Source organism: Nicotiana sylvestris, chromosome 2, assembly GCF_000393655.2.
Source record: "Nicotiana sylvestris chromosome 2, ASM39365v2, whole genome shotgun sequence".
NCBI classification, from domain to species: Eukaryota; Viridiplantae; Streptophyta; class Magnoliopsida; order Solanales; family Solanaceae; genus Nicotiana; species Nicotiana sylvestris.
In genome coordinates, this window is record NC_091058.1 from 29,691,957 (window position 1) to 29,713,584 (window position 21,628).

The 21,628-nt window shown below is 39.1% G+C and overlaps 1 protein-coding gene across 1 annotated transcript; it reads left to right on the plus strand.

Moving 5' to 3' along the window:
* The first annotated feature begins 672 nt into the window (after positions 1–672).
* LOC138884107 (uncharacterized) lies at positions 673–11,112 on the plus strand. The gene is made up of 5 exons (XM_070164898.1): positions 673–1,837; positions 2,182–3,220; positions 5,348–5,495; positions 5,839–5,906; positions 11,035–11,112. The coding sequence occupies exons 2-5, from the start codon at positions 3,206–3,208 to the stop codon at positions 11,110–11,112; spliced, it is 309 nt and encodes a 102-aa protein (XP_070020999.1). The 5' UTR covers positions 673–1,837; positions 2,182–3,205.
* The last annotated feature ends 10,516 nt before the right edge of the window (positions 11,113–21,628 follow it).

A 21,628-nucleotide genomic window follows, 5' to 3' on the forward strand; every position in this document is an offset into this window, starting at 1 on the left:
TTGTTTTTGTTTTTGTTTTGTTTCTACCATCTTCTTCTTCTTTTCCTTAAGAGGATTTTTAATCTGTATTGCATTATATATTTTAGGTATATTTAAATCACCATGTAAGAAAAGTAAGCGTATCAGATATCCAATACTATCGTTTACTGATGTTTAGCTATAATTATATATTTTTAGTGCATTATTTACCTTATATTTCGGGACTTTAATGCTAAACTATATTAAATTTGTGCTTAATTGAGTTTATTTTATGTGTAGGTATATTGGAGATAAATTTTGAACAAAATGATAAATTTGGAGTACGTGGTAAATTAATCTTAAATAGTGTCTTTATGATGGAGGACCAAAATTATTTCAATATGGAAAAGGAACAGTGCAAAGGAGTTGGTTTGGGACAGAAGAAAAACGTGACTTTCAAAGTTAGGCAACAAAGCAAATTCTTGCGGTTTACCTCGTGGCGCCTGGTGTACTGCGAGGTGAGGCACGCGTTTTGCCTCGCGTCACGAGGCCTGTAGCGAGCATGTCTCGGATTTTGAGAGCCTATTTTGTCTTCTGTTTGATTTTGGACTTGGTTATTTTGTCTAGATCTCATTTTTACATATATAAATACTAGTTATTAAACACCATTTAAATCGGGAATTCGACCTAAGGAGGCAAAAACACACTAGAAGAAAGACGGAGATTTCTTCTACGAGTTTTTCACTTACTTCTTTCTATTCCTTCTTCCTTCTTTTATTGTTACATCACGCAGTTGCAATAGTGAAGCACTAGGTGTATGTTTCTATTGAACCTTGAAGATGTAATGACCCGACTTGTCGTTATTAATGCTTCATTTAGCAACTTAAGGTCTCGAGCAGCTTCATAATATGTATTATGACCTGCGTGTGTGGTCGAGTTTGATTTTCGGAAGATTCAGAATCTAATTTGAAAGAACAATTCTCATTTTGAAGCTTAAATAGAAAAAGTTCACCAGTGAGTTGAAGTTTGAGCAACGACCCCGAAATGGAATTTTGATGACGTCAATAGCTTTGTATGGTGATTTCGGACTTAGGCGTGTGTCCGAATTTGGATTGGGAAGTCCGTAGGGCAATTCGACGCATTTTCGCGAAAGTTGGAAATAGATTTTTTTTGGAAAATTTGACCGAACGTTGAATTTTTGATAACGAGGTCAGATTTCGATTCCGGAAATTGGAACAGTTCCATTACATCATTTATGACTCGTGTGCAAAATTTGAAGTTTTTTCGGATTGATTTGATACGTTTTGGCACAAAATATAGAAGTTGAAGGATTTGAAAACTCATAATTCGATTCGATGCGCAATTCGTAATTTCGACGTTGTTTGACGTGGTTTGAACCTCGAATAGGTTTGTATTGTAATTTAAGACTGTGTTGGTATATATGGTTAAGGACCCGAGGGCCTCGAGTGAATTCCGGATGACTAATGGATCGATTTTGGAATTTTTGAAGCTGCTAAAATTCTGCTGTTTCTGGGCAGCAACTGATACCTTCGCTTCTGCGGCAATTTCATCGCAGAAGCGACCTCGCAATCGCAGGTGCAATATCTTGGAGACGCAGAAGCGGATTGAGGCATTAGATTTTTCTGAATCAAGACTTGAAGTCAATGACGTGAAGGTCTTTTCTGATTTTAACATTCTTATAAATGGTTTGATCATAGATAGTTTTAACAGAAGACCTGCGATGTCTTGAAGACGCAGAAGCGAACTGGACGGAAACATTTAAGGACCAAAAATATAAGTCATTTCGCCATTTTCGATTGGGATTTTGGAGCTCCATTTTGGGGCAATTTTGGAGGATTTCTTTACAACTTTGACTTGGGTAAGTGTGCTATATCCAAAAGTGATTATATTTCATAAATCCACAGTTATATTCATCATTTATTTCAGATTTAAATGAAATAAATTAAGGTTTTTGCAAAACTTTTTCAAGAACGAAAATTTGAGATTTGGAGGTCGAGTTGTTATCGGAATTTGATACAATTGGTATGGTTGAATTTGTATCGGAATGAGTGTCCTGATTTCATGAAAAATTATGTGGGTTCCGAGAGGCGGGCCCCGCGTTGACTTTTGTTGACTTTTTAATGTGAAATTTTAAGTCGACGTTTTATTATCCAGAATTGTTCCCGATGAATTTTAATGAAGTTATATAATTATATTGGATAGGTCCGAGCTGTCCGGAGATAAATTCGAGCAAGAAGGCTATTTTGGAATATCAGCCTAACTCCGTAAAGGTAAGTATCTTGCCTAACCTTGAGTGAGGAAATTACCCTTTAGGCATTGAGTTGTATGTACCATTTGTGTAATGTGAAAGCTGTGTACGCGAGGTGACGAGTACGTACTTGTTTTATATGTATATCGGTTAAAATTCGTAGACACCCTTAAGTATTAAACTGAAAATTGTTGGTACTTATTAAATCCTTTATTGTCATGCCTCATTCTTTGTTTGCCTAGTTTGTAATTTATATGGTAATTTGGTGTGATTGCCACTTGGATTCTTATGTGAATTTCGTGTATTTGTTGATTTGTTATTTCTTGGAAATAATCACATTATGGATTTTCCATCTGCAAATAATTAAGTAAATAAGTTTAAATTGAGGCTTCAATATATTTATTCTCCCGTCTTTGCTTCTGCATTTTTACATTGGGACTACGACGCGTTTACTCGGGAGATCCCATATTTACTTTGGGACTACGAGACGGTACTTCGGGAGATCCCTCTGTACTGCATATTTATTTTAGGACTACGAGGCGGTATCTCGGGAGATCCCCCTGTCTTGTATATTTACTTTGGGACTATGAGGCGGTACCTCGGGAGATGCCCCTATTGAGCATTTACATTGGGTTTACGAGGCAATACCTCGGGAGCGCCCCAATTGTTTACCTCTATTTGTTGTGCTGTTACTTATATGTGAAGTACCCGTTGTTCACTCCTCAATCATTTCATTAAATTATTATGTCTTCTGTCTTGTGAATTGCGCATACGGTTGGCGGGCACATCATGAGAGTTGTCCCAGACTTGGGAGAGGCGAATTTCATCAAGACACTCAGGATACATGCTTTATTCCAGTTAATACTCCACGTGCACAACCAGTTAGGGGTGGAGGACATGTGGGTAGAGGGCGCCTAAGAGGGGGAGGCCCGACCCGTTGATATACTTGCTATAAATTGGCTGAGGTCAATACACTAGATGGTGTCGTTACAGGTATGATTTAATTTATAATAGAGGAACACTATTCTTATTTTAATTCGATTCCGATTATCCAGGTGAAAACTCCTTTCATGCTACCTATATGGTGAGTTGTCAATTTGTACTCCACTCCCGTATTTATCCCTGTTTGGATATTTGATGGTGTTAGCCTGCAGCTATCATTTCATTTTGTACATTATTGTGGGCTATGAGTCGAAAAGTGATTTTTTATTACTCAGTACGGTGGATTTTCATGTAATTTCGGGATAATTGATTACAGTTTTATGAATTATATGCCCTACATGTATGGTCATTTTGTGTTGTGAAACTTTTTCACGGAATTTATTAAAAAAAAATGAAGAAAGAAGGGAATGGAAAATTTCAGTTAGAATAATGTGCAAAATACTTGTGATTTGGAGTTGAGGACGAGATCCTCGCATTTTTATATGATGTGAAATGTTTAAACTGGGCTATAAGCCGCAGTAGAAGTTATATAAGGACGAGGTCCTTGTGGTGGATTTTTTTTATGAGTTTAAATTCTCCCTTTGTAAACTTTAAATTGTACTATAGTATTAATAGGGAGTCATGCCTATTAAGCTTCTTTGATAATTCTTTTATGTGTTTCTGTGCATATTTAGCCATATTCGTGCTATAAATATTGAGTTTTAGCCTACGAGGTGAGTGCCTAGGTGGCATTAAATGCGACTCGTTAATCCGAATAAATAATTATGAGGTCTTCATGCCTTGCGTGTTGCTGTTAGTGTTGTAAAATTTTAAAACGAGATTTTGGTTAATATGAGATTAATTGAGGATGCTGGAATTAATTATGAACGACTATTATGATCAGAGATATGGTTATGGGAATACGTATAATGTGTGTGCGGGCACGAAATTGCTACAGTCGCTTGAGACTAACACACTGTGTTAATATGAAAAATCAGGCATTTGAAATTGATTGGAGTGTAAGGAATTGGCTTTAAAGCTTATAAGTGTGGATAAAAAAAAATGATCTCCACTGAGATGGTGTTGTCGTACCCCTGTTAAATTTACGATGACGTAGAATCACCCGTGAGTATGTGTGAAATAATGCACTCAGTAATTTAATGTCATCAGAATAATTCTTGGCACGTTAGAAGATGAACGTATGTTTAAAAGGGGGAGAATGTAACGACATGACTTGTCGTTTTAAGAATTAATGCTCCGTTCAACTATTTAAGGTCTCGAGCACCTTCATAATATGTATTATGACCCGCGTGTGTGGTCGAATTTGATTTTTGGAAGATTCAGATTCTAATTTGAAAGAACAATTCTCATTTTGAAGCTTAAATGGAAAAAGTTAACCAGAGAGTTGAATTTTGAGCAAACGACCGTGGAATAGAATTTTGATGACGTCAATAGCTTCGTATAGTGATTTCGGTCTTAGGCGTGTGTCCGAATTTGGATTGGGAAGTCCGCAGGGCAATTCGACGCATTTTGGCAAAAGTTGGAAATACAAGATTTTTTTGGAAAATTCGACCGAAGGTTGAATTTTTGATAACGAGGTCGGATTTCGATTCCGGAAATTGGAACAGCTCCATTACATCATTTATGACTCGCGTGCAAAATTTGAAGTTATTCTGGATTGATTTGATACGTTTCGGCGCAAAATATAAAAGTTGAAGGATTTGAAAACTAATAATTCGATTCGATGCACAACTCGTAGATTCGGCGTTGTTTAACGTGGTTTGAAGCCTCGAATAGGTTCGTATGATAGTTTAAGACGTGTTGGAATATTTGGTTAAGGACCCGAGGGCCTCGGGTGGATTCCGGATGGCTAACAAATCCATTTTGGAATTTTTGAAGCTGCTGAAATTCTGCTGTTTCTGGGCAGCAACTGATACCTTCGCTTCTGCGGCAATTTCATTGCAGAAGCGACCTTGCAGAAGCGAGGATTTCGTCGCAGAAGCGACCTGGGCAGAGCTGGGGTCGCAGATGCGGACAGTCTTGCGCACCAACGCAAAAGCAGGTGCGATATCTTTGAAGACGCAGAAGCGGATTGAGGCATTAGATTTTTCTGCATCTAAGACTTGAAGTCAATGACGTGAAGGTCTTTTCTGATTTTAACATTCTTATAAATGGTTTGATCATATATGGTTTTAACAGAAGGCCTGCGATGTCTTGAAGACGCAGAAGCGAACTGGACAGAAACATTTAAGGACCAAAAATATAAGTCATTTCGCCATTTTCGATTGGGATTTTGGAGCTCCGTTTTGGGGCAATTTTGGAGGATTTCTTCACAACTTTGACTTGGGTAAGTGTGCTATATCCAAAAGTGATTATATTTCATAAATCCACGGTTATATTCATCATTTATTTCAGATTTAAATGGAAGAAATTAAGGTTTTTGCAAAACTTTTTCAAGAACGAAAATTTAAGATTTGGAGGTCGAGTTGTTATCGGAATTTGATACAATTGGTATGGTTGAATTTGTATCGGAATGGGTGTCCGGATTTCATGAAAATTATGTGGGTTCCGAGAGGCGGGCCCCACATTGACTTTTGTTGACTTTTTAATGTAAAATTCTAAGTCGACGTTTTATTATCCGGAATTGTTCCCGATGAATTTTAATGAAGTTATATATTTAAATTAAATAGGTTTGAGATGTCCGGAGATGAATTCGAGCAAGAAGGTTATTTTGGAATATCAGCCTAACTCCGTAAAGGTAAGTATTTCTCCTAACCTTGAGTGAGAAAATTACCCCTTAGGGATTGAGTTGTATGTGCCATTTGTGTAATGTGAAAGCCGTGTACGCGAGGTGACGAGTACGTACTTGGTTTATATGTATAAATTATGTCGGTTAAAATTCTCAGACACCCTTAAGTATTAAACAGGAAATTGTTGGTACTTATTAAATCCTTTATTGTCATGCCTTATTCGTTGTTTGTCTAGTTTGTAATTTATATGGTAATTTGGTGTGATTGTCACTTGGATTTTTATGTGAATTTCGTGTGTTTGTTGATTTGATATTTCTTGGAAATAATCACATTATGGATTTTTCATCTACAAATAATTAAGTAAATAAGTTTAAATTGAGGCTTCAATATATTTATGAAGATTTGGAATTAAGAAGAGGTTGTTCTTGCTAAGTTATTCTCCCGTCTTTGCTTCTGCATATTTACTTTAGGACTACGAGGCGTTTACTCGGGAGATCCCCCTGTACTGCATATTTACTTTGGGATTACGAGATGGTACCTCGAGATATCGCTATGTACTGCATATTTACTTTGGGACTACGAGACGGTACCTCGGGAGATCCCCCTGTTGAGCATTTACATTTGGGCTTACGAGGCGATACCTCGTGAGGGCCCCAGTTGTTTACCTCTATTTGTTGTGCTGTTACTTATCTGTGAAGTACCCGTCGTTCACTCCTCCATCATTTCAATAAATTATTATGTCTTCTGTCTTGTGAATTGCGCTTACGATCGGGATAGAAATATGGGTACGAGGTACCGTGAGATATGAAAGTGGGCTGAGTCCCGGGATTTTTGGGATTAGAAAGTGAGGTGTCAATCGATAATTTTACTTGAAAGAATTATATTTGAAAGGTTTTATTTGAAAGAATTATATTTGAAAGATTTTATTTAAAATAATTATATTCGAAAGGTTTTTATTTGAAAGAATCATATTCGAAAGGAAAGATTTTTATTTAAAAGAATTATATTCGAAAGACTTTTATTTGAAGGAATTTTATTCGAAAGGAAAGGTTTTACACGAAAAAATTATATTCAAAAGGTTTTATTTTAAAGAATTATATTCGAAAGGTTTTTATTTGAAAGAATTATATTCGAAAGGAAAGGTTTTTATTTGAAAGAATTATATCCGAAAGGTTTTATTTAAAAGAATTATATACGAAAGATATTTATTTGAAAGAGTCATATTAGGAGATATATATTTGAAAGATTTAAATTCGTAAGATATTTATTTGGAGGAAGTATACTCGAGATATATTTAATTGTTAGGATTACATTCTAAAGATTTTTATTTGGAAAAACTTATAGAGAAAGGATGTATATTTTGAAGGACTTGATTATTTGGTTGTACTTGTCTTTATTATTCGTGTGAGCAATATTTACGGTGTTCTTGATGCCTTCTATTTATGTCACTAGTTGATTATTGTTACTATCACTGCTATTTGTTTCTATTATATTTTGTATGATATGTTGCACAGGTTATTAGACTAGTGAGTGTCTTGATTGAAACTTATTACTACTCCACTGAGGTTAGTTTTGATACTTACTGGATACTGACTGTGGTGTGCTCATACTACACTTCTGCACATTTTATATAGAGCCAAGAATTGGAGATTTCGGACTCGGACAGAGTTAGAGTGTGATCGCAAGGACTGAAGGTAGAGATGCTTGGTTGTCGCAGTCCCTTGGAGTCTTTTCATTTTTATTGTACTGTTAATTTCTTATTCGAACGGTATTATATATTCGGTCCTCGAGATCATTCCATGTATTCAATTAGAGTTCGTGACTCGGAATTACTAGTCTTGGGAGGTTGTTATATTTGTTTCCACTTTTGGTTTCGACACTTGTATTATAATTATATGTCAAAAAAGAAGAAGCTTGATTTGTTATTACAATGGGCTTACATAATCTTAGAGACTAAGTGTCATTATAATGTTTGTGGTGGGATTTTGGGTCGTGATCGAAGATTAGACGAGACGAAGGGAAACCAAAACCTCCTCAAAAAATAAAAGCACTTACAATCTAAAACGAATCTTTAAACTTCTTAAAATTCTTAACCAGAACACACACACATCGTAATTTTAGAGAATCTCTGCCCATCACTCTCCCGTACCCGAGCTTCCTTTTCAGTCGCCCTCTACATCATTATTTTTTCATAGATATCTAATTTATCTTGCTATTTATTATTTTTTGATCTTTATTGATTTATATACTTATCATCACCCCGTCGCTAGCTCCTACCAATGTTTACTTACAACCAAGCAAAAAAAAGGGTTCTAAATAAGAAGCCCTTTGATTAAACGAGACTTTCCCGATAGAAAGATTTGCATGAACAGAGATACCAATTCCGTATATCCGGTTAAACAAGCCCTGCCCGCCAGCTTCCATCCATACAAAAAAAGTATATATATATATATATAAAATTTAACTGAATCATTATATTTTTTTGGCTAAAAGAAAATATATTAAAAATATTAATCAAATATGTTTTTTTGCTAATAATCAAACATGTGTTTAGGAACGAGTGCAGTGAGTTTTGAGTAATTATATGATGACCCAAAAGGTCATCACTTGTTTTAAAAGTAAATTCTGCATTTCGAGGCCTCAAAAACCTCTTTCAGCATCACCTCGATTTGCGTGCGCAGTCTGAGCGCATTAGCCGGAAAGCTATTATGTGAAAATATGTGAAAAATGATGAATTTTGACTTTAAAATGGATTTAAGTTGACTTCGGTCAATATTTTGGGTAAACGAACCCGGACCCGTGATTTGACGGTCCCGGAGGGTCCGTAGAAAAATATGGAACTTGGGCGTATGCCCGAAATCGAATTCCGAGGTCCCAAGCCCGAGAAATAAATTTTTAAGGAAAATTATTTTCTAGAATTATTTATGAGTTTCGAAAATGAAATGTGTTTAAAACTTGATTATATAGGGCCCGTATTTTGGTTCCGGCGCCAGGTACAGGTCTTATATGTGATTTAAGATAAGTCTATGAATTTTGGTAATAAACGGACTTGAAATGATGTGAATCGGATCGTTTTTGAGAAAATTGGAAAATTTGAAGTTCTTAAGAAATTTCATGATTTTGATGCTAAATTCATAGTTATTGATGTTATTTTAGTGATTTGAATACACGATGAGTCCGTATGATGTTTTTAGGTTGGTGTACATATTTGGTTTGGAGTCCCGAAGGTTCGGGTGAGTTTTGCATAGGTCACAGGGTGGATTTTAGACTTGAGGAATTGCAGATTTCAGCTGGTGCATTGCAGGCCTGGTTCGCAAATGCGAGTTCGCAAATGCGAACAATAGCCCAGGCCAGCTTACCTCGCAAATGCGAGGAATTGATCGCAAATGCGATCCCCCAGTTTTAGCCGTACGTCGCAAATGCGACACATTGTTCGCAATTCCAACTTCGCAAATGCGAAAACTGCTTCAGAAATGCGAACTTAGCAGAAGTTTGGGTTCGCAATTGCGACATCTGCAAACTGCAATTTTATAACTTAGCCGAAAATCTTTTATTTTTCACATTCTTTCAAAACCAAAACACTCTTGGGCGATTTTTCAAAGGCAACTCTTCTTCCAAATCGATTCTAAGTTAATTTTAACTCATTTCCTTCAATCATTAACATCTTTTCACATGATTTCAACATAAAATTAATGATTGTTATGGGGAAAATTAGGTGTTTTGGGTAGAACCTAGGTTTTTTAAAAATTGGGGATTTGGACCTCAATTTGAGGTCCGATTTTAAAACAAATTATATATTTGAGTTTGTGGGAGAATGAGTAATTGGGTTTTGGTTCGAACCTCGGGTTTTGACCATGTGGGTCCGGGGGCGATTTTTGACTTTTGGGCAAAACTTTAGAAAACTCATTTTCATGCATTAGAATTGATTCATTTAGCATTTATTGATGTAATTAAGTAACTTGTGGCTAGATACGAGCGAATTGGTGGTGGAATCAAGAGCTAAAGCGATAGTAGAGACTTGAATTGTATTCGTGGCATCGAGATAAGTGTTTGGTCTAACCTTAGCTTGAGGGATTATGAGTCGAGTCCTATTTGCTATGTGGTATTTGTCGAGTACGATGTATAGGCATGGTGACGAGTATCTATACGTTGGTGTCAAGCATGCCCGTGAGTCTTATATTGTGATTATTATGACTTCGTTGTATTATTCATGCTTTGATGATGATTTCTATTGTTGGGCAAATTTTGTGGAAGTAATTGAGACATTTGAACATTGACGAGCGTTGGATCAAGTTGTACAATGAAATGTGAAAGTATAAGTGGTAATTGAACCTTTTGGAGCATTGGCTCAAGTTGTGAAGTGAGTTGTGAAGTAAAAGTGAGAAAAAAAAGAGAATTATTACGTGGCCTCCCTTGCCGGGATATTGTTGCTTTTGATGTTATCTCCCTTGCCAGGATATTGATGTTCTTTTGATGTTGTTCCCTTGTCGGGACTTGATTATTGAGCTATTGTTCTCTTGCCGCGATTCTTATTGTAATTTCATTTATTCCCTTGTCCTATTGTTTGTGATTGTTGTTTGGGTGAGGAAGAGTGTTAAAATACGAAGGGTGATGTCGTGTATTGTTTTGGTGAGAGATTGTTAAAGCACGAAGGGTGATGCCGTGTATGATTTGTGAGGAAATAGTGTAAAGCACGAAGGGTGATGCCGTGCCGCACGATGTACCATTCCGTGCCGATTATATTGATTATATGGTGAGGAAGAGAGTAAAAGCATGAAGGGTGATGCCATGCACATTTTCATTACTTGATTGCTTTGGTGAGGACGAGCGTAAAAGCACGAAGGGTGGTGCAGTGCACTTATTGATTTCTGAATCTTTGTTGATATCTGAGATATGTTGTTTCTTTCAATTACCTGTTGTCTTTCTATTCTAAATTGATAGTTCCCCCGCAACATGTTACCCCTCTCATACTTGACTGTATATTACTGTTCTTCTTTTCCATTGTATATAGTTGAATTGCACAGGTTTATTTGATAGTATGGTCCTTGCCTCGTCACTACTTCGCCAAGGTTAGGCTAGGCACTTACCTGCACATGGGGTCGATTGTGCTGATACTACACTCTGCAATGTGTGCAGATCCCAGAGCTGCGGCTTTTGGACCGTAGATTGGGTGGCTTCCTTCAGCCTACACGGAGATCCAAGGTAGTCCTGTAGGCATCCGCAGGCCTTGGCGTCTTCCTCTATCCCTTTACTCCTGTTTCATTTACTTAGTTCAGAAACAATGTATCTTTTATCTTTCAGACTTTGTATATAGTATTCTTATATTGTCTGTGAAGCTGTGACTCCAGTTCTGGGTAGTCTTGTTTAAATAGTTGTATTGGTTATACTCAGTAATTTTATTATTTTTCTTCCGCTTGATATAAATTTCGTTGTCTTTAAGTTATTGCTCATAATTTCTTGTAAAGGATTAAAATGGGAAAAAGGTAATTTGTTCAAACAGTCGGCTTGCCTAGCTCACACTAGTAGGCGCCATCACGACTCCCTAGGGTGGAAAATCCGGGTCATGACAGATTGGTATCAGAGGTCTAGGTTACATGTGTCTCACAGTTCACAAACAAGCTTAGTAGAGTTTGAGGGATCGGTACAGAGTCTGTATTTATCCCCAGAGGCTACAAAGTTAGGAAAAACTTCACATTTATTCTTTCCTGTCGTGCGGTTTGGTTTCTCAATGCTAATTGAATTTCTACTCTGTTCTTTCATAGATGGCAAGAACATGCGCTTCCTCATCCACTGACCAGAAGCCCGAGCCCCCGATAGCAGCTCCCACGAGGGGCAGAGGGCGAGGCCGAGGCCGTGCTAGAGGCCGAGGTAGGGGCAAAGCTCAGCCCAGAGCAACAGCACTAGCGGCGGAGCCTCAGGTTGACTTTGAGAATGAGGTTCCGGCCTAGACAGTTCCGGTGGGCCCAACTCAGGTCCAGAGGAGTTTATTGCTACCCCAGTACTCCAGGATGCTCTGGTCCGTCTAGTGGGCCTTATGGAGAGTGTCACCCGGGCAGGCTTGCTTCCTGTAGCCCCAACCGTCTCTCAGGCTGGAGGAGGAGCTCAGACTCCTGCTACTCGCACTCTGGAGCAGGTAGCTCCCCAGTTCCAGACTCCAGCAGTTCAGCTAGTTAGAGTAGTTCAGCCGGGTGTGGTAGCTCAGACCGGTGATGAAGCAATTATGTCTGCCGATGCTTTGTGGAGGTTGGACATGTTCACCAAGCTCTTCACTACTACTGTCAGCGGTGCATCTTTTGAGGATCCCCAGGATTATCTCAACAACTATCATGAGGTTCTCAGGAACATAGGGATAGTGGAGACCAATGGAGTCGATTTTGCTACTTTTCGCTTGTCTGGATCCACCAAGACTTGGTGGAGAGATTATTGCTTGGCTAGACTAGCCGGATCACCAGCTTTGACTTGGGAGCAGTTTACTCAGCTATTTCTGGAGAAGTTTCTCCCCATCACTCATAGAGAGATTACCGGAGGCAGTTTGAGCATGTCCAGCAGGGTTCTATGACTGTTACTCAGTATGAAACTAGATTCATCGACTTGGCTCGTCATGCTCTTATCATACTTCAAACCGAGAGAGAGAGAGAGGGTGAGGAGGTTCATTGAGGGACTTATTCAGCCGATTCAACTTCAGATGACCAAGGAGATAGGGAGTGAGATTTTATTCCAGGAGGCGGCCAATGTGGCCCGGAGAGTTGAGATGGATCTATCGCAGGGAGGGGGTCAGGGGTCTGACAAGAGGCCTCGTCATTCAGGCCGATTCAGTGGTACCTCATCTGGAGGTAGAGATTCGTATGGTAGAGGCCATCCTCCTAGGCCTTTTCAGTCAGCACTTTAGGTTTTCTCACGGTGCTTCAGGTGGTCGTGGTCAACATATGCAGTATTTTGATCAACAGTCCTATAGTGCACCGCCAGCTCCTGTCAGTGCACCGCCGCTTCAGAGTTTTCAGGGTGGTCATTCAGGTCGTCAGGGTCAGCAGTCTTAGCAGCCGAGGGCTTGTTACACTTGTGGTGATATGGGTCACATTGCTAGGTTTTACCCTCGAGCATCAAATAACTCTCAGTATCAGGGTTCCTGTGCAATAGTTCAGGCACCGAGTGTTCCATAGCCCGCCCAGCCAGTTAGAGGTGGGGGTAGAGGTGCTAGAGGTGGAGGTAGAGGTATTAGAGGTGGAGCCCAGGCAAATAGAGGTGGAGGCCAGCCAGCCGCAGGCCATCCTAGAGAGGTAGATTAGGGTGGTGGGGCCCAACCATGATGTTATGCTCTTCCAGCCAGGCCCGAGGCTGAGGCTTTCAATGCAGTTATCACAGGCACTGTTCTGGTTTATAGCAGAGATGCTTCAGTTTTATTTGATCCGGGATCTACATACTCCTATGTGTCATCTTATTTTGCACCGTATCTGGTCATGCCTAGTAATTCCTTGAGGGCTCCTATTTATGTGTCTACACCGGTGGGTGATTCTATTATGGTAGATCGAGTCCATCGTTCATGTGTAGTTGTGATTGGGGGTCTTGAGACTAGTGTAGATTTGCTTCTTCTGGACATGGTTGATTTCGATATCATATTGGGTATGGACTGGTTATCACCTTATCATGCTATCTTGGACTGTCATGCCAAGACTGTGACTTTAGCCTTGCCGGGGTTGCCTCGTTTAGAGTGGAGAGGGACTCTTGGTCATTCCAAGTGTTATCTCTTATGTAAAGGCTCGACGTATGGTCGAGAAGGGGAATTTGGCCTATTTGGCCTATGTTCGTGATTTTAGTGCTGAAGTTCCTTCTATTGATTTTGTGCCCATTGTTCGTGAGTTTCCTAAGGTATTCCCTTCAGACCTGACGGGTATGCCACCCGATAGGGATATCGACTTTTGCATTGATTTGGCTCAGAGCACTCAGCCCATTTCTATCCCACCATATCGTATGGCCCCGCCTGAGTTGAAAGAGTTGATGGAGCAGTTGCAAGACTTGCTTGAGAAAGGTTTCATTAGACCGAGTGTTTCGCCTTGGGGTGCGCTGGTATTGTTTGTTAAGAAGAAGGACGGATCGATGAGAATGTGTATTGATTATCGACAGTTGAACAAGGTTACGATCAAGAATAAGTATCCATTGTCGAGGATTGATGTTGATCAGCTTCAAGGTGCCAAGGTATTTTCGAATATTGACTTGAGATCTAGCTACCATTAGTTGTGGATTAGGGCATCCGATGTCCCTAAGATATCTTTCCGCACTCGGTACGGGCATTATGAGTTCTTGGTGATGTCATTTGGGTTGACAAATACCCAACAACTTTTATGGATTTGATGAACTGAGTATTCAGGCCTTACTTGGATTCGTTCGTGATAGTCTTCATTGATGATATTTTGATCTACTCCCGCTGCCGGGAGGAGCATGAGCAACATCTTAGAGTGATTCTTCAGACTTTGAGGGATAGTCAGTTGTATGCCAAGTTTTCAAAGTGTGAGTTCTGGTTGAGTTCAGTTGCATTCCTGGGTCATGTTGTATCAGCAGAGGGTATTCAGGTTGATCCGAAGAAGATTGAGGCAGTCAAGAACTGTCCTAGACCAGCATCAGCTACAGAGATCCAGAGTTTCTTAGGATTGGCAGGCTACTATCATCGGTTTGTGGAGGGGTTTTCATCTATCGCAGCCTCGATGACCAGGTTGACCCCAAAGGGTGCCCAGTTCAGATGGTTAGATGAGTGTGAGACGAGCTTTCAGAATCTCAAGACAGCTCTAACTATGGCACCGGTGTTGGTTTTGCCCATAGGTTCAGGGCCTTATACAGTTTATTGTGATGTATCTCGTATTGGACTTGGAGCGGTGTTGATGCAGGATGGCAAGGTCGTTGCCTATGCTTCATGACAGTTAAAGATTCATGAGAAGAACTATCCGGTTCATGATTTGGAGTTAGCATCCATTGTTCACGCGTTGAAGATTTGGAGGCATTATCTGTATGGCGTGGCATGTGAGGTGTTCACGGATCACAAGAGTCTGCAGTATTTGTTCAAGCAGAAAGAGCTAAATTTGAGGCAGAGAAGGTGGTTAGAGCTATTAAAGGACTATGATATCACTATCTTATATCATCCGGGAAAGGATAATGTGGTGGCCGATGCTTTGAGTAGGACGTCAGCCAGTATGGGCAGTCTTGCTTATATTCGAGTCGGTGAGAGACCGCTTGCCTTGGATGTTCAGGCTTTGGCCAATCAGTTCGTGAGGTTGGATGTTTCTGAGCCCAGCCGTGTGTTAGCTTGCACAGTCGCTCGTTCTTTCTTATTGGAGCGCATCCGTGATCGGTAGTATGATGATCCCCATTTGTCTGTCCTTAGAGACACGATGCAACACGGAGGTGCCAAACGGGTTACTTTAGGTGACGATGGAGTTTTGAGATTGCAGGGTCGAATTTGTGTGCCTAATGTGGATGGGCTTTGAGAGTTGATTTTAGAGGAGGCCCATAGTTCCCGGTACTCTATTCATCCGGACGCCGCTAAGATGTATCAGGATTTACAACAACATTATTGGTGTAGAAGAATAAAGAAGGACATCGTTGCATATGTGACTCGGTGTTTGAGTTGTCAGCAGGTTAAGAACGAGCATCAGAGACATGGTGGTTTGTTCCAGAAGATTGAGATTCCTGAGTAGATGTGGGAGCGTATCACTATGGACTTCATTGCTGGATTCCTACGGACTCAGAGGAAGTTCGATGCAGTGTGGGTTATTGTTGATAGGCTGACCAAGTCAGCATATTTCATTCCTGTGGCAGTCTCCTACTCTTCCGAGAGGTTAGTTGAGATCTATATTCAGGAGATTGTTCGTCTTTATGGTGTGCCCGAGTCTATCATTTCGGATCGAGGTACGCAGTTTACCTCCTATTTCTGGAGAGCAGTTCAGCGAGAGTTGGGCACACGAGTTGAGTTGTGTTATTGATTTTGGAGGATATGCTCCGACCTTGTGTCATTAACTTTAGAGGCTCGTGGGATCAGTTTTTGCCTTTATCAGAGTTTGCCTACAAAACAACTACCAGTCGAGTATCCATATGGCTCCGTATGAGGCTTTTTATGGTAGGCGGTGTCGATCTTCGGTTGGATGGTTTGAGCTGGGGGAGACTCGGTTGTTGGGTACAGATCTGGTTCAGGATGCCTTGGACAAGGTTAGGATTATTCAGGATAGGCTTCGTACAGCTCAGTCCAGACAAAAGAGTTATGCAGACCGTAAGATTCATGATTTGGCATTCATGGTCGGTGAATGGGTATTGCTTCGAGTGTCGCCTATGAAGGGCGTGATGATATTTGGGAAGAAGGGCAAGCTTAGCCCTAGGTTCATTGGCCCGTTTGAGATTCTTGATCGAGTGGGAGAGGTGGATTACAGACTTGCATTGCCTCCGAGCTTATCAGCCATACATCCAGTGTTTCATGTGCCCATGATTCAGAAATATCACGATGATCCATCCCACGTGTTAGATTTCAGCACTGTCCAGTTGGACAAGGACATGTCTTATGAGGAGGAGCCGGTAGCTATTCTAGACCGGCAAGTTTGTCAGTTGAGATAGAAGAGTTTTCCTTCTGTTCGTGTTCAGTGGAGAGGTCAGCACGCTGAGGCATCAACCTGAGAGTCCGAGTCCGATATGCGGAGCCGTTATCCCCATCTTTTCCCTAACTCAGGTACTTCCTTCTTCTGTCCATTTGAGGACGAACAGTTGTTTTAGAGGTGGAGGATGTGATGACCCAAAAGGTCATCACTTGTTTTAAAAGTAAATTCTGCGTTCCGAGGCCTCAAAAACCTCTTTCGGCATTACCTCAATTTGCGCGCACAGTCCGGTCACGTAGCCGAAAAGCTATTATTTGAAAATCTCTAAAAATGATAAATTTTGACTTTAAAATGGATTTAAGTTGACTTCAGTCAATATTTTGGGTAAACGGACCCGGACCCGTGATTGACAGTCCCGCAGGGTCCGTAGGAAATTATGGGACTTGGGCGTATGCCCAGAATTGAATTTCGAGGTCCCAAGACTGATAAATGAATTTTTAAGGAAAATTATTTTCTGGAATTATTTATGAGTTTTGGAAATGAAATGTGTTTAAAACATGATGGTATCGAGCCCTATTTTGGTTCCGGTGCCTGGTACATGTCTTATATGTGATTTAAGATAAGTCTGTGAATTTTGGTAAGAAACGGACTTGAAATGACGTGAATCGGATTGTTTTTGAGAAAATTGGAAAATTTGAAGTTCTTAAGAAATTTCATGATTTTGATGCTAAATTCATAGTTGTTGATGTTATTTTAGTGATTTAAATGCACGAACGAGTCCGTATGATTTTTTAGGTTGGTGTACATATTTGATTTGGAGCCCCGAGGGCTCGGGTGAGTTTTGGATAGGTCACGGGGTGGATTTTGGACTTGAGAAATTGCAAATTTCAGCTATTGCATTGCAGGCCTGCATGCTCGCAAATGCGAGTTCGCAAATGCGAATAATAGCCCAGGCCAGCTTACCTCGCAAATGCGAGGGATTGATCGAACATGCGATCCCCCAGTTTTAGCCAGACGTCGCAAATGCGACACATTGTTCACAATTCCCACTTTGCAAATGCGAAAACTGCTTCGCAAATGCGAACTTAGCAGAAGTTTGGGTTCGCAATTGCGACATCTACAACCTGCAATTTTATAACTTAGCCGAAGACTTTCATTTTTCATACTCTTTCAAAACCAAAACACTCTTGGGCGATATTTCAAAGACAACTCTTCTTCCAGATTGATTGTAAGTCAATTTTAACTCTTTTTTCCTTCAATCATTAACAACGTTTCACATGATTTCAACTCAAAGTCATTGATTTTTATAGGGGAAATTGGGTGTTTTAGGTAGAACCTAGGTTTTTCAAAAATTGGGGATTTGGACCTCAATTTGAGGTCCTATTTCAAAACAAATTATATATTTGAGTTTGTGGGGGAATGGGTAATCAGATTTTGGTTCGAACCTCGGGTTTTGACCACGTGGGCACGAGGACGATTTTTGACTTTTTGGGCAAAACTTTAGAAAACTCATTTTCATGCATTAGAATTGATTCATTTAGCATTTATTGATGTAATTAAGTAACTTGTGGCTAGATACGAGTGAATTGGTGGTGGAATCAAGAGGTAAAGTGATAGTAGAGACTTGAATTGTGTTCGTGGCATCGAGGTAAGTGTTTGGTCTAACCTTAGCTTGAGGGATTAGGAGTCGAGTCCTATTACTATGTGGTATTTGTCGAGTACGACGTATAGGCATGGTGACGAGTATCTATACGTTGGTATCAAGCATGCCCGCGAGTCTTATATTGTGATTATTATGACTTCATTATATTATTCATGCTTTGGTAATGATTTCTATTGTTGGGCAAAGTTTGTAGAAGTAATTGAGACATTTGAACATTGAAAAGTGTTGCCTCAAGTTGTACTATGAAATGTGAAAGTATAAGTGGTAATTGAATCTTTTGGATCATTGGCTCAAGTTGTGAAGTGAGTTGTGAAGTAAAAATGAGAAAAGAAGAGAATTATTACGTGGCCTCCCTTGCCAGGATATTGTTGCTTTTGATGTTATCTCCCTTGCCGGGATGTTGATGTTCTTTTGATATTGTTCCCTTGTCGGGACTTGATTGTTGAACTATTGTTCCCTTGCTGGGATTCTTATTGTAATTTTATTTATTCCCTTGCCCTATTGTTTCTGATTGTTGTTTAGGTGAGGAAGAGCGTTAAAGTACGAAGGGTGATGCCGTGTATTGTTCTGGTGAGAGAGTGTTAAAGCACGAAGGGTGATGCCGTATATGATTTGTGAGGAAAGAGTCTAAAGTAGGAAGGATGATGCGGTGCCACACGATGTACCATTCCGTGCCGATTATATTGATTTTATGGTGAGGATGAGAGTAAAAGCATAAAGGGTGATGCCGTGCACATTTTCATTACTTGATTGCTTTGGTGAGGACGAGAGTAAAAGCACAAAGGGTGGTGCCGTGCACTCATTGATTTCTGAATCTTTGTTGATATCTCAGATATGTTGTTTCTTTCAATTACCTATTGTCGTTCTATTCTAAATTGATAGTTCCCTGCAACATGTTACCCCTCCCATACTTGACTGTATATTACTGTTCTTCTTTTCCGTTGTATATAGTTAAATTGCACAGGTTTATTTGGTAGTCTGGTCCTAGCCTCGTCACTACTTCGCCGAGGTTAGGCTAGGCACTTACCATCATATGGGATCAGTTGTGCTGATACTACACTCTGCAATGTGTGCAGATCCCAGAGCTGCGGCTTTTGGACCGTAGATTGGGTGGCTGCCTTTAGTCCACACGGAGATCCAAGGTAGTCCTGCAGGCGTCCGCAGGCCCTGGCATCTTCCTCTATCCCTTTACTCATGTTTCATTTACTTAGTTCAGAAACAATTTATCTTTTATCTTTCAGACTTTGTATGTAGTATTCTTAGATCGTCTGTGAAGCTGTGACTCCAGTTCTGGGTAGTCTTGTTTAAACAGTGTATTGGTTATACTCAGTAATTTTATTATTTTTCTTCCGCTTGATATAAATTCCGCTGTCTTTAAGTTATTGCTCATAATTTCTTGTAAAGGATTAAAATGAGAAAAAAGGTAATTTGTTCAAACAGCCGGCTTGCCTAGCTTACACTAGTAGGCGCCATCACGACCCCCGAGGGTGGAAAACCTGGGTCGTGACAAATTAAAGTTATTATTTTTGTTTAATCAAAATATACACATATAATTAGAATATATATTAAAGTTTTTAATCAATATAAATATAGTAAAGTAAACAATTAAAGCTACCAAGTAAGGAACTGTATTTTTGATATAATATATGTGTAATATCATTTTCAGTAATAATTATATTAGTAATTGCTTCTTGAGTAGATAATATATTAGTAACTAGCTAGCCTCCCTAATAATCACATGGCCTAATAATCCTTGTTGAAGTGCTTGTAGTTCTGCTGCAGCTGTATTACTTATGCTTTTAATGCCTTTTGTGAAACCTATACGATCATTATCTCTAATAATACATCCAATAATTAGAATATATATTAAATTTTTTAATCAATATAAATATAATATAGTAAAGTAAATGATGTTTGGCTATAATTATATATTTTAAGTGCATTATTTACCTAATATTTCAAGACTTTAATGCTAAACTATATTATATTTGTGCTTAATTGAATTTATTTTATGTGTATTAAAGATGAATTTTGAACAAAATGAGAATTTGGAATACATGATGAATTAATCTTAAATAGTGTCAATATGGAAAAGGAACAGTTGGTTTGGGACACAACAAAAACGTGACTTTCAAAGTTAGGCAACAAAGCAAATCAAGAATGAAGAAGTGCAATTGAAACAAAGCAGAAAAGCAGCCATTAAGTAGGTCTCTTTTCGTCTAGGTCTTTTTTCTATACGTATAAGTAGTTATTAAAAACCATTTAGAGTGGGGATTCGATCTAAGAAGGCAAAAACATACTTTTATGAGTTTTTCACTTCCTTCTTCCTATTTCCATTATTAGTTATGAATTTTAGTATTGTAGTTATACATACTATTATAAATAACTAATTTGTTATCTAAAGTTTTTGGTAGAACCTTTTGCAGGATAAATTCTTGTTATGCTTTTATATAATTGAGCCGTTGGATTTCTTTACTTGTTCAACTACGTTTATATTGTGGTTGGTTGAAGAGCTCTCAATCGACTATGCCTATTTAGTGTGTATTACTTGGAAGAGAGTACATATTTAGGTAGTTGTTGAACAACATCACTCCTAACGTATATGAGAGATCAATACGAAGGGTTTAAAGGTGAGATTAGGAATAACGAAACCTTGGTGCGATCCAAATGAGCCGTAACTTAGTGTCAGCTAGCGTATTTCGGAAGAATATGTCTAGTAAATTGTGGTAGTTACTCGGAAGAGAATTACGATACTCAGAGAGCTCATAATCGGTAGAGTAAACTTAGGCAAATTTATAGAAAACGTAGCGGAAAGGATTCCAACAATAGAGGAAATCATAACTCTAGACCTCTTTAATCTTGTCTCCAATATAATTGATAGTTTTACTTCTTTCTAGTATTTGTTAGTTAATTAGATAAAAAAATAAATATTATAATCTTTATAATTAGGAAATTGTTTGAACTTATGTTCCTTAGCGATATTGGACAACTGTAGCTAAGCCTTAGTTCTATGTGGGATCGACTCCGAACTTGTAAACCAGATTATATTTACAACAACCGCTTAGTCCTTTTTATAAGGCATAATTGTGCGTGATCAAATTTTGAATACATGAACTTTAAGATTTTTAACCTCCTCAACACCAATCACGCTAGAGTCAACTAAATTTGTATCTTCAACGTCCCTGGTTGACTCTAGTATTACATTTTCAATCACATAGTTTTAGTAAAAATATGGCCAAACATCACTGGTTTTACTCTATAATCATACTCTTGGGGCGATACAAATTGTTGCGAGCCAAACATTAAATGATTCTTTTTGGCTTTCAACCGAGGAGTGTCATTTTGCCTAGACGGCCTTGAAAATTTCAGAATATAGGGCTCATCTACCTCTTCTTTTAACTCTTGCATTGGTTCATACAGATCAATTTCCATTTCACCATCTGAACATAATGTAGAGAAGCATTTGGAATGAGGTCCAACTAAATTTGGCTATAAT